At 40.4% G+C, this 12,996-nt stretch overlaps 1 protein-coding gene across 2 annotated transcripts in view; it reads left to right on the forward strand.

Moving 5' to 3' along the window:
- The window catches only part of bckdhb (branched chain keto acid dehydrogenase E1 subunit beta), a 60,378-nt gene that overhangs the window by 23,274 nt on the left and 24,108 nt on the right, over window positions 1-12,996 (forward strand). For both annotated transcript variants that reach the window (XM_061051193.1, XM_061051192.1), the window contains exons 7-8: window positions 2,983-3,080; window positions 4,630-4,740. In XM_061051193.1, the coding sequence (XP_060907176.1) occupies window positions 2,983-3,080; window positions 4,630-4,740 (209 nt within the window). The remainder of the gene's footprint in view (window positions 1-2,982; window positions 3,081-4,629; window positions 4,741-12,996) is intronic.

A 12,996-nucleotide genomic window follows, 5' to 3' on the forward strand; every position in this document is an offset into this window, starting at 1 on the left:
TAACGACCACAAACGCCCTTTTTCCGAAAGCCTCTCTCCCTCATTATGTCAAAGACATGCATTAAAAGATAACTGTGGGTCCGTGAACGTGAGAGGGAGAGAGAGCTATACGGGTGAGCGAGAGTCGGGGAATGTGCCATTACCCATAAGTGGACGGACAAGAAACAAAAAGTGAAATTGATCATCTGCTCTACAGTTTACATGTTAACCAGTGAAGTATGTGAACTACATGGCAGGCTGCTGTCTGTTAACTAACTGATGTCTTTGAAACTGCTCCAATCCACGCTGAGTGCTCCTCTGTCTGTGCGTCTGCGCATCACCCTCACTGCTCTTATTAAAAACTCTAAACTGGTCATAAACCACGTCTGAACCTTCAGTGTGAGGTTTGAAATGTTCTTAAATCGTCGTTTGAGCTGCTGTTAATACTCAAAATATTTACAATACTGAACATTACATGAATAAGAGAGGAGCAATAATCGTAACTAAAAGAGAAATATGACAGTATGCCACCAATGCACTTTTTTGTTGACATTCATTGAGCTAATTGTAGTTTACTTCATGTTCAAATCTAATCTGACTTTGCAATAGGCTGAAAGGAGAGCACCTGAATTTGTTTTTGCTTCAAAGTAAAATAAATAGTTTTAAAATGAAAAAAAGTAGCTCTCTTTCTAAATCCCTTGATGTTCTGTGAAATTTGCCTAAAATACACTGGAAACATTTTAACGGCCCGGCCCGTCAGAACCAAACCGAACCGTGAACCATGACCAAAAAACCGAGGTACGTATTGAACCGTGGACCGACTGTATTGTTGCATCCCTAGTCAACGTGTAACCGTAACATTTGGGTGAAGTGGCCATCACGACTGTTTGCAGAGGTGAAACACAGCATTGAAAGAGAGCGTGAGAGAGAGAGAGAGAGTGTGTCACCCTAACATGTGACAGCTGGACATCCAGAGCAACAGGTTCATACCTGACTGTTCTCATTATGTGGACAATGAGTGGAGACTCGCGTCACATGTTTCACAGGCTAGGCTAATTCAAAAGCCTTGTGATTCATATCCTTGTGGCTTTAGAAGTATAATCATGTTACTGCTTTGGGGTCAATCTTTTATGTATATTACCTGAACATTTTTTTGATAGCCTAAACTTTTTAAATATTTTTTCTGAGTGTCCTAATCATATTGAAACAGAATTGGTATTTTAACTTAAATATCCCTAAATGAATGGATATCATATTGAATTGAATCAAATCTGAGATTGAATAAAATTGGGACCTTCTCAGTGGTGATACCACTAGATGTTTTACTGCTTTGTTTTGCTTCTATTTTTGTTTCCATGTGCAGGATTTCAGTTGTAATGCTGCCATGTCTTCATTCTACATAAACATTATTATTGTGCGTTTTTTTTTTTTTTGCCAAAGGTGGCAGAAACAGCAGTGAAAGACAATTAAGACGATTGTCTGTTTTTCTTGATTGTCTGTTTGCCTTGTTTTATTCGTCTCCCCTGTCTCCTACATACTTTTGTTCTTGTCATATCCCTCACTTGTCTTGTATTGTTCTGCATCAGCTAATAAAAAATAAAAAAAGACAATTATGAAACATACAATTATTGACCCAAAGTTTTTTTTTATTAATTCAACTTAAATCCATTTAGGAGTAGTTACGGTAATTGCTGAAGTTGTTTTAACCAATCCCTGCAGTCCTCCACAACACCCCTAGGGGTACTTGTACAGCTATTTGAGATCCTCGGGTGACAGAGCCAACCAGCCCTCGTGCCAGCTCCACATGCGTCTAATGATCTCTGCCTGGATGATGAAGTCATGTCTTTAATTGCAGCGGCCTGTCTTTTGATGGAAACCACACATACGTCTCATTGAGTCCGTACTGTTTTGTGGGACCTGAGATTCCACTTATTAAACCATAACCTCGTTTTCATAATTCAATTTTAACATTCTGTAAAATGCTATTATTCCACTCAAGCGGCCTATTTTCGGGCTGGTCTGTAAGTTGCATATGATTCACCCGTCGTGTTGTTTTAACAAAGTGAGTCGTCAGGATGGGTAGTTTGTCTTTCCTTAGTGGCTTGAAAGGATTATGGGAATCATTCAAGGTTTCCATAAAGGTCTCAAACCCAGCGTCTCCCCAGAGTATAATTACTGCCTAATTGTAATTTTGACTTCTCTCTCAGCCATGTGGGAATGCAGTTAGCAGTTTGGCTACCCCTGAGTTCCCCTCGCATGTAAACCATCCTGTGATCTGTGTGTATTACATCCAAAGCCATGATGGCAAGTAAGATTCAAAGAAAGTAAAAAATAATACATTTAATGATTACATGTTTTATCCTGGCAGTAAAACTATTGCTAATAAGCAGCATGTTTTAAAGTGATGGCAGTTGTAGTTTATGATAAGCTTTTGCATTATAATGGTTTCCATGACTGTACTTCAGCTTTCCAAAGACATTATTAACTATTATTCAAACCATATACTTGAAAGCACTTTGCTTTGGACTTTGTTTCAAAGAAACGCTGGCTGCTAGGCTCTTCTTTTTGGACAGATGTCCTGTTTATGTGGCCCCTTCCTGATTCATATCCCATCCCACCAATGTGTTGTTGTCAACTTTAATCAGGGCTCTGGGCCTGTAGCTGGCAGAGGATATCATGAGGTCATACATCAGGTTATGCTGATAATACTCTCTGTGAAAGATGAGGTTCTGGAAAGAACAAGAAGTATAAAAGATAGACCAGATAAAATGTTCCAGTTTGTATTCTTTGACATTCAGTCTTTTCAGCAGCTTGTCATCGAGTCTTTCATTTCGAGCTCTGGTCAGTTAAAGATCGGAGTATTTAACATGAAACCTCAGGGTGCATGGTGAAATGATTGAGACACTCGTTTACTTTGTGTGAGCTTGCATGTAATGTGTTTGCATGCAAAGCACCGAGGGAGTTGTTTATAATGTGTTGTTGATATTTTTTGTGTTTCCTCAGTGGAGCAGGTTCCTGTGGAGTCCTACACCGTCCCTCTCTCGCAGGCCGAGGTCCTACAGGAAGGAAGTGATGTCACACTGGTTGCCTGGGGGACACAGGTAGGTGATCCCGTGAATCATTAACAGACTCTTAGTGGGCGACCTGAGCAGTCCTCATCTATGTTTGGATCATTTTCCATGGCCACAGGGAAAAAAAAAAAGTCCTCTCCACTAAATGACGTTTAAAGCCACAGACGCAAGCAGTGGATTAACTTAAAATCTGACACAAGCCCCCTTTGGTCCCAGCAGGGTCGCTCAGCCGGCAGCCTGTGTCTCTATCTGCTCAGGCATCTCCACAACATCCAGGCTGCTCTCGACTCTCCATGTGTTAACACTAAATATCTGCTGCACACTTTCCATTGTTGCCTCTCTATTCATCCGTGAGATTTTATTTTCTGCAGCTCAGTATCAAAGTGCCTGTAACTCACCAGGAGTCATCCCCAGCTTTGATTGTACACAGCCACTTTAACAGGCTTATCTAGGCCATAATGTACCTGCAGCACTAGAGGGGGGTCTGAGGGTCTTGATGGAAAAACGCCTCCATTAAGGCCAGTATTACTGTTGAAGGGTGGACAGGGGAGCCAGTGAATTTGTGGAAAATGCATCTCTCCCTTTCAAACTGCAGCTTTATTTCTGCCCTACTCTGCTCTGCTCTATGCAATCTCAAACAGATTGGCTACCTTCTGAGGATTTAGCCTCTGGGGGCAACGTCTCATATTTTGGGGCTTCAGCTATCAGTCCACAAAACTCAAAGTGTATAGTGAGATAATCAGACTGAGAGGTGTGTTAGAGTTGAGAGACATTATCTAAAACTGGCTTTTTATCTGCACTCTCACGGATGTAGATTAAACAAAAAGAAAAGTCGTTGTCTGATGATTTGGAATGGGTTGAGGGATATTGTTTTGGAGAAGCGTTCCACCTCCTTTGCTCTTCACAGCCGTCTTCAGACAGTTGTGCTGCAAACAAACAAAGCTTAAAATGTGATTGGTAAAGTCTACAGGTACTGCAAACGCCAACTACAAATCTTTTTACACCAAATATCTTTCCCTTACATTTTACCTCCATAGCATTTATTTCAAGAGTTAAGAGTAAAAATAAATAATGCCCAGTTTTCACTTCCTAAACATCCATTCAGACTTAACGGTACCTTGTATGTTTTCCTTCCTCAGAGGAAACCCCACTATCTTTTTTTTTTTTAAATGGGAACATCAATCTATCATAGATGCTGGGGGCTAAGGCCCGTCACATTCTAACCTCCAATCTGACTTCATGTTGTGATGACTCAGATTCAGGGGTGGGTGATACACAACACATATGAACTCTTTGGCCAGAACTAGATGGCTTGTTTTTCTGACAATTATTACCAGTGGCAGTTACTGAGTGTCTGCAAGTGATACGACAATTCATGTTTTTTATTGTTGATCACCTCAGAACTTGTTGTGTAAGTTTCCCAGAATGAAAATACATATAATGCACAACATGCAGTATGTAGGAAAGAATGAATATTATATTAGGTATTGCATTCTAGCACTCTTTACATTTCAAGAGCTCATGATTTAAAGACATTTTTCATTTTCTTTTTTACTGATATATCTATCTGTCTCTTTAGGTCCATGTGATGAGGGAGGTGGCCAATATGGCTCAAGAGAAACTGGGAGTGTCCTGCGAGCTCATCGATCTGCAGACCATCCTACCCTGGGATGTGGAAACTGTTTGTAAGGTAACAGAGACACACGTGAACAATGAAAAACACAACAGCTGGAGATAAAAACTGCATCCAAAGAAATGAAAAACTCTCCCACTCATACGCATGCTACTTCTTTCTGATGCACATGTAAAGTCCTGCTGAATACGTTTTGATAATGTCTTTATCTTTGGTGGCAGAGTTCATGGCCATTTTTGCATTCCCAGAATAAAAAAATCTTCAGTTGATAATTTAGCATTATTGATTTCACCATTGAAGAACTCTATTACACTGTGATCACACCTAATCCTGCTGTGATTGTGTTTATTGTTGTTGAGAGAAAATGTGCCTCTCTGCACTGTGGGTTTCTTTGGTGCTGGATAAACACAATTCCTTCCACAACTGGTAAGGCTTGATACATAGTTTGTTTTTGCCTCAGCCTCATGTAGGCTACAGTGCTCTCCAAAACGTAATATGTGTTTGGAACAGCTCTGAGAAAGGAAACCCTTTGCAGTGGGTACTCCATATTTATTTGTTTTGAAACGGGAGAAGGATCACGCAAGGAACGGTTTGGGAAGTAGTGCAGTGAAAAGAGTCTGTCCTGGTGACCACTGGCAAGTATCAGTAGATTGAATGATGTATGTGCATCCTCCATGTTTTTCAATGGCCCTTGCAAAAAAAAAAAAAAAAAACAAGTTCTGTCTTCTTGTCTGAACTTTGTCTTGTTTTTTTTTTTGCAGGATAGCCAAATGCATTTTTAATTTGACACATTTATTGTCCTTTTTTTATGCTTCTCTGGTAAGATATTTAACTTTGTCAGCAAGCACCACACGTCTCCTGCTGCCAAGCAAATCTTTGAACCAACAGTTGAGTCATGGGACAAAACTGTGGTATGAGGGTAGTAATTTAATAGGAAGTCAATTGGAACTGATGGCATAGACTGAAGTAATGTGCAACCGCTGAAGGACTCACAACTCCAGTTGAGCTGAAGTCAGTAACTGTTCGATCAAAGAGGTGACTTCTCACGTGACTCTTTGTTTTTTGCTAAATAATTGCCCCATCAAAACAACTACAGACTTCAGGCTTGATATCAACATCTCTCCTGGTCGTTTCTTGTATTTCTGTACATTTATAAAGAACGATCAACCCCATACATAAATACACACACATCCTGTTTCTTTCATGTTTCATATTCAGCAGTAAAGTCATTGAGGCATTAAACTGATACACTGGTACCCTACAGTATTCATTTTCTGACATTGCCCCCCCTTTATTCTGACATGTTCTGCTAACGTCACTTTTTAATAAAGCTATTAATAAATGTCATTTAAGGCACATAATTAATTCTGAGCCATGCCATGCTCATCATCCAGACTAATGAAATGTAATGCACATTAAGGACATTTTATTGTACATTTTAATTAATCCGATTCATGCATCAGTCAGAATCAAAGGTTATTCTGGTCTTACAGTGTTCAGACATGTCAACAGTACAAATTCAAGCTTTTTAATCAGTACTGGTTTGTAATGTTCACACCTCTGCTAACACTCAGCATCAATACAGTATCTGTGTTTCCTTTATGCATTACACATTTTGAAATATCGCTGTGATGACCTCTGGAGGAGTTTGCAATGTTCATTTGAAACTCTTGGCATGAACGTCTCTGTTTCTGCTTCCTCTTTAGCATCAATCAAGAGTTCAGAAGTATTTCAACTTGCAGTAGACAGCTTTGATTTGCATTATTTTTTATATTATAAAAATTGTTCCATGTATAAATGTATAAATATAAAGATATTTCAGTATTTAAAAATATGTTTTTTTGATATTTTTCGCTGACTTTAATAGATCGATAGATAGATAAATAGATACTTTATTGATCTTGAGGTAAATTCAAGATAAAGACGATACAAAATTATGGGGTTGATATTTCATTGTGTATGGTAGCTTTATTTCAAACGCTTCTTCTCCGTTCACTCTTTCCACCGTCCGCATCATGCAGGAATCAGCTAGTGGCTGCATGACAGCCTGCGTACATGACAGCCTGCTGTAGTCTGTTGCTGTCAACTTTTAGCCACACTGTGTTTCCATTTGAGCAGCCGACACATGTAGAACGATGTTTGCCTTTTTTTGTTTACCGTTATTTTTCCCTTGTCATTATACTCAACGCTGAAACCGAAACATCCCCACATGACTGATTTGAAAGATGGCCGTGTTTACTCAGCAGCCTTTTATTCTTATTTCTAAAGTTCTTTTGGAACTTATAGTAACTTGTGATATGGAGGGAGAAGCAAAGATGCTAAAGGGGGCTCGATTGTGCTTAGGTCCCCTCAGTGCAATATCAAGCCACCCACTCGGCCCCGCCCACCTTAAAAATCCAAAACAATTTAAAAGTCTAAATGGGTAATTCATGGAAACATAGTTCTCTGTTTTTTCACGTTTACAGCAACTTATATCCAACATACTTAGTGTGTTTACAGACCATGCTCAGATTTCTCTTTACACAGACTTTTCACTTAAAGGGATACTTCACCTGTTGAAACATGAATCTGTATTGACATTGGGTCATATATGTAGTAGAAATGTGAAATACATTTTGAAGTTGGTGCCTTCTTGGCCGTGAAAAGGCAGACAGTGTCTTTTTGGCTCATCCCAGAATGCACAGCACCGCAGGCCACTCCCACTAAGGTTCTCTAGTTCAGGATCAGAATCAGAAATACTTTATTAATCCCAGAGGGAAATTCGATCGATACAGTTTCTCCAAAATATACAGTATAGCAGTAGAAATATATTAATAAAAACATTTACAGACATATTTACAGACCATTTCCTCAACTGATTCAGAGATTTCTTCCAGAAGGAATTGTCATCTTGGAAATTCCTGACAGAAAAACAGACTCTATGTCTGTGTCCATAGGCAAACAGTGAGAGCACCAACACTACCAGTCCGCCCCAGCTCTAGCCGGCTCCGGCTCCTCGTCCTCACTGCTGCTGACAGGTAGGCCTTATGTCTTGGCTGCTGAGCTGGCAGCCATCGGCGGCCACAGCAGCCAAGACACAAGACCGGCCTGTCGGCAGCAGCCGTCTCACAGTTATATTTATATTTTTTCGCCATTATCAGCTTTCTCCATAGAGCCTGTTAGCATAGCATTCCAAGCAATATGGCGGACGTTAAGTTTCTATTCTGGGAGTGAGTTCCCACCCACTGATCTGTGATTGGACTGTAGCTTCAGTGGTCGAAAATATGAGGAACTAGCTTTGCAGCCCCCCCCCCCTCTAACCACCACAGCTTCCAGTGACGCAAAATGGCGATTTTTGCGTCACTGGAAGCTCCTTTTCAGACTTAGAAATACAAAGATTTCCCATCTCAGGGGAAAATGTGGGCGGGATGCACGACCATTCAAAAATACTACCAGGTTTCAAATGATGCAAAGATTAATGCAAATGGGTGAAGTATCCCTTTAAGCTTTACACAATTATGCATAAATAACAACAACTGAGGATACCAGAAAATAACATAATATCCAGAGCCTAGATTTTAATTTTGTCATTCAATAAGATCTTTCATTAGCTCTGAGAGATGTTGTGATTCAAAAACCTCAACATAGCTGACATGTTTCCTCTTCATAGAGAAACAATAAAGCCTTTTTTAAAGTGCCTTATGAATACATTCTTTGGACCAGTTCTATTCTTAGCCAAAGAGAGGGAGTAGCCCAGACCCTATGTCAGCTTCTTAACTCAAAAGATTGTTCACCTGCTGTCACACACACACACACACACACACACACACACACACACACACACACACACACACACACACACACACACACACACACACACACACACACACACACACACACACACCTCAGTAAAGCCGGCCTTTTGTACCGCTTATTAACTGGCCATCAGATGCGGTGAGTGTGCAGACAGAGAGATAGGCTCCAGACACACATCCGGCTGCTGCAGCCAATTAAAATTCTTGTGAGTCACATTTACCCTGCGTATCTTTCATACAAGGTTGTGCACACGTGTGTGTGTGTTATGTGGCATATTTATATGCAGCCTGCATGTTGTTTTTGAATGAGGATGTATATAATATATGTGGAATGATGTGCATTTAAGCATGAGCAATCATTAAGGCAGTGTCCTGGAAGAACATGCTATCTTCTGTTTCCTGAGGGATCTGTTCTGGCAGCCACCAGCTATACTTGGATCTAAATGTATTCAACAGTGTCTTTGACAAAGGAAATCATGGGTGGAAATTGCCCTGAATATAGAGAATATGTGTATTTTGTTTTATCCTGCTGTCTACAGCGGTCCAGTAAATGTAACAGTTGATCTTTAAGGGATAAACAAAATGGCTGGTTTACCTCTGCCAGACCAACGAACGAGATGATATGCTGTGGGAAGTTGTGCAATGGTCAGAGCACATGTGGAGATGTTGTTGTGTAAGATGCTCATTTAGGGAGCACAAGCTGCAAAAGAGCTTTTTTGATTCCTCATTAAGTGGTCTGCTTTCACCCCCTGTTGTTTGGGCTTCTGAACACATATAGAAGCCAGCAGTCAGCAATCCATCCTGTCCAGTCTTTTATCAATCTACATTTGTTTTTGATGGCTGTGACATTGCCATTTGACTGTAAAAAAAAAAAATCCAAGCTCCCATTATTCTGTTAGTCCGTAACTGCTGATTCAGCCCTCATTCTCAAGTGTTCTAGATTTTGGATCTGGCCAGGCACAAATCGGAGTGGCTCACCAAGGCCAGTCCTTTAAACAGTAATTGTTTCTTAAACCACTTCTCACAGCATCACACATGGTGCCTGTGTGGTACTGTTGGGCAGCAGCTCTTGCACCAGAGAGACATTGAGGACCTCTTAAGGTTCTCTTTGATGAAAGCAGGTTGGGCTTTGGAGAACCAATCGGCTGATGTTAAAAGATGCATTTTCAGAACTTAGTAAAGCCCCACAAAACGGCTCCAGAGTCGATGTGCTTAATACAAACGAAAGTAAACAATGTAGTGAAAAATGATGCATTCCCATTTTGTGTTTTACCCAAGATGTATCACCATTATCAAGAAGTGATCCACTTTATTCACCCCAGTAGTTTAACTTCTTCAAAGCCTTTAAGTTGAACTAATTCAAACATTACATCAAGTTCTAACATACCCACCACTTATCAACTTCATCCTTATTTCAAGGATCAGTGTAGAAGAACCTGTGCAGGTGGATTATACAGATTATACAGTATAAGTGTTTGATTCTCTGGAGGGAATATCTACTTCAAACTGTCTTGTTGGGCTAATTGACTGTACATTTTGAATTCAAATAGGTTGTTACGGTTCCAATATTTTTCTTAAAGAAAACAACTATGAATTTCTGATGAAAAGTGACTGCATTAGTTTTGCCAACTTTAATTTCTCTGTTACTGTGCATCAACCTTACAGCAGAGAGTCAATAGTCCTATTCATATCACCGTTTCAAGCCGGGATATTTACACCCCTGTGACCTTTCACCTTCATTATAAATGTCTATGAGGCGTAATAGAGGGACGAAGGGATCCTTTCCCCTTGGTACCGTCTTCAGAGGTAGTAAAAGAGATGGTATCAGCAGAGCCAGTGGGGGGAGTGCAGCGCTTTGTGTGCGTGTGCATGTCTGAATGTGTGTCTGTGGAGCCTCCGCTGTGCCGTGCTTTCAACGCCGAAAATGCAATGTGAATTCACAGACTGGGACACTAATAACGCCGTCACAGAACCATTATGAATGTCCAAAAACGTGATGACGGGCGAGCTTTGTTAAAAGAGCAGTCTGAAAAGGTCTAATGACCCTTCATCGTCTCTGATTGGTGTATTAAAATAATGACTTTTACACCACTAATAATCTAGGAAAAGGTAACTGCATGAGATGTAGCCGACATGCTGTCACTGTAAAGAGTGGGAAACTCGAGTGATTTTACAGCTTCTGTTGGGTTTGGTTTTAGCTACTTACTGAGCCCAAAGCTTTGTCATTTTCTCATCTTGTTTCCATATTACTTTCTGCCTCTCTCACTTGTATAATATTTTTGGATTTGTCCCTTAGATTTTTGTTCATTTCAAGCCCAGGGAGAAAGTTTGGGCATGTCTTCATTGCAGGTCTGTGCTAGCCTGTGAGGCCCATCTGCTCCCATAAAAGTCGTAATTCATCAAAAATCCGTCTTTGGAGTATGAAACACTCGACCCCTGTGGGCTTGAAATGTGGATGCAAAAACTCAGTCTGCTCCTTTTGTGAAGATCAGCTGTGGCCAGCTTAAATTCTTGTGTGCCTAGCAGCATGAAGACAATAAGACAGACACATTGTGTTGACGACGTACCTCGATCTATGTGTTAAAATAGCTGTGTAGTTATATCTGCATTTCTATAAAGAATTCTGGTAACATCAGCAGGCCAAATGAACAATATCTATATTATGCAAGTTATTGTATATATATCATAATGTTTCCCTAGAGAGTTACTGTAGCTGCCGTAAAGCAGTTTTTGTTGCTGTAATCCAGCTCGCTGCGTCTGCTGTGTGTATGTTGAATAAAATTAAGCGGTAGCTGGAGAGGTTACACCTTTGTGTACCACTTTTTATTTTCTTACTAAGTCTATTCAGTTAGGCACTCCCTTCAAGCTCAGTTACACATGCAACACTAACTAAGTTTAACTATTGTAGCTTATAACGTGAGTGTATGCAGATGTGCAAGTAATGAAACGTTACTCAGCTAATAACCTCAAGCACAAGTATTAAGAGTACTTGTACCTATCCCTTATGCTGATAGGATGTCTTGATATGGCAAACCAAACCATCTTAAAGCTGTTCTCCCTGGACACGAGGTGTCCTGTAGGTCCCTGGTGTGCCTGGTAACAGTTTATCTTTAGCACATTGTCTTCTCTTGATATTGTCTCTGGTCCCGCTGAAGTCTCTGTGATGCCTGGATCTCAGCCCGTGTAGTGATGCAACCAATTTGGCTGAACCTGTTCAACCCTCTAAAAAAAACACATGCAGGATGAGTCATTTAAGGACATGCAATGCTCAAGTGCACCAGTATCTTCCAGCTTAAGAAATACAGTTCTGAAGTTGGGAACACAGGCAGCGTTAAACTGATTGTTGATAGAAAAGGAGAAGATGTCAGGGAATGGAGAGGGGGGGGGGGGGGGGGTTAAGGAAGAATGTGCAGCAACATCTATTCTGTTTCTTGGAAGTGATGCAGGTGGCAATGTCTGAAATATCTGATAGCTCCTGCATCTGTTGACTTACGGTACAGATGAAAAATCCTTATCAAGCCCCCCCCTCCCAACACACACACACACATTCACTCTCTCCCTCTTAATGGTTCGGCTGTAATGTGTGTCCATAGCCAGGTAAATACAGTGCAGTGAAGCAGCAGGCGGTGGCAGTCAGGCAGGACACTCACATATGTTTGTCTGACTTCCATTGAGGTGGAAGAAGACTCGAAAGCAAATGGACTCCATTTGAGTCACAGGGGTTTTCTGCTCAGTGTCAAGTTCAACATGCTGGTCTGGTCTTGACAGCTGCAGTGGTTATAGTTTTGTGCCACCTACCTTAATTACACAGAGTGAATGATCCCTCATTTGAAGTTGCCATGCAGAGACTTGAGCAGAACAGTTCACAAATGAGTGATGGAAAAAAAAAAACACAACCAGAAAATATATTGAACATAATCATTAAAGGGATGATCCTTGAAATACATTTAATTCTCTGTATTTGTGCAGAGCTGATTTTGCCTGACTTGGATGGAACCAGTCTCTTGATTATGATTAAAAACAGACACGTATGCAGTTTCTTTCATTTAAATAATTAGATAAGTAGTTATGACTGAAGAAGTAGTCTGCCTGTTGATTTCAGTGGGGAAAAAAACAAACAACGGATATCTATGCTCTGAGTTTTAAGGCCTCGCTTCAGTCCTCTCAACCTCCTCTGAACATGTTTTGGAAAATTTGATCTAATTTATAAGGTTTGACTGTTGGAATTATTGTGGTTAGATAGGCTTTCAATTTCATGATCATGTTTTTCCTTCAGGCAAGAATCTGCCAGGGCTTTTTACGTTTCCCCTGTTTTGACAGGATTGATCTGCTACATCTGGCAGGAGGGCTTTTTTGTAACGTTGTAACAAACATCAAGACTTTTACTCTGTAGCTGTGGGTCGCTTGTGAACATAGTAGATGAGGATGATGATGTCAGCTTATGACTATACCAAAGCTTGAAGCATTTATTCTTGTCAGATGGCCATTGGAAAAAAAATCTGCAGACTTTTTAAACATT

Source organism: Labrus mixtus, chromosome 11 (genome assembly GCF_963584025.1).
Source record: "Labrus mixtus chromosome 11, fLabMix1.1, whole genome shotgun sequence".
NCBI lineage: Eukaryota > Metazoa > Chordata > Actinopteri > Labriformes > Labridae > Labrus > Labrus mixtus.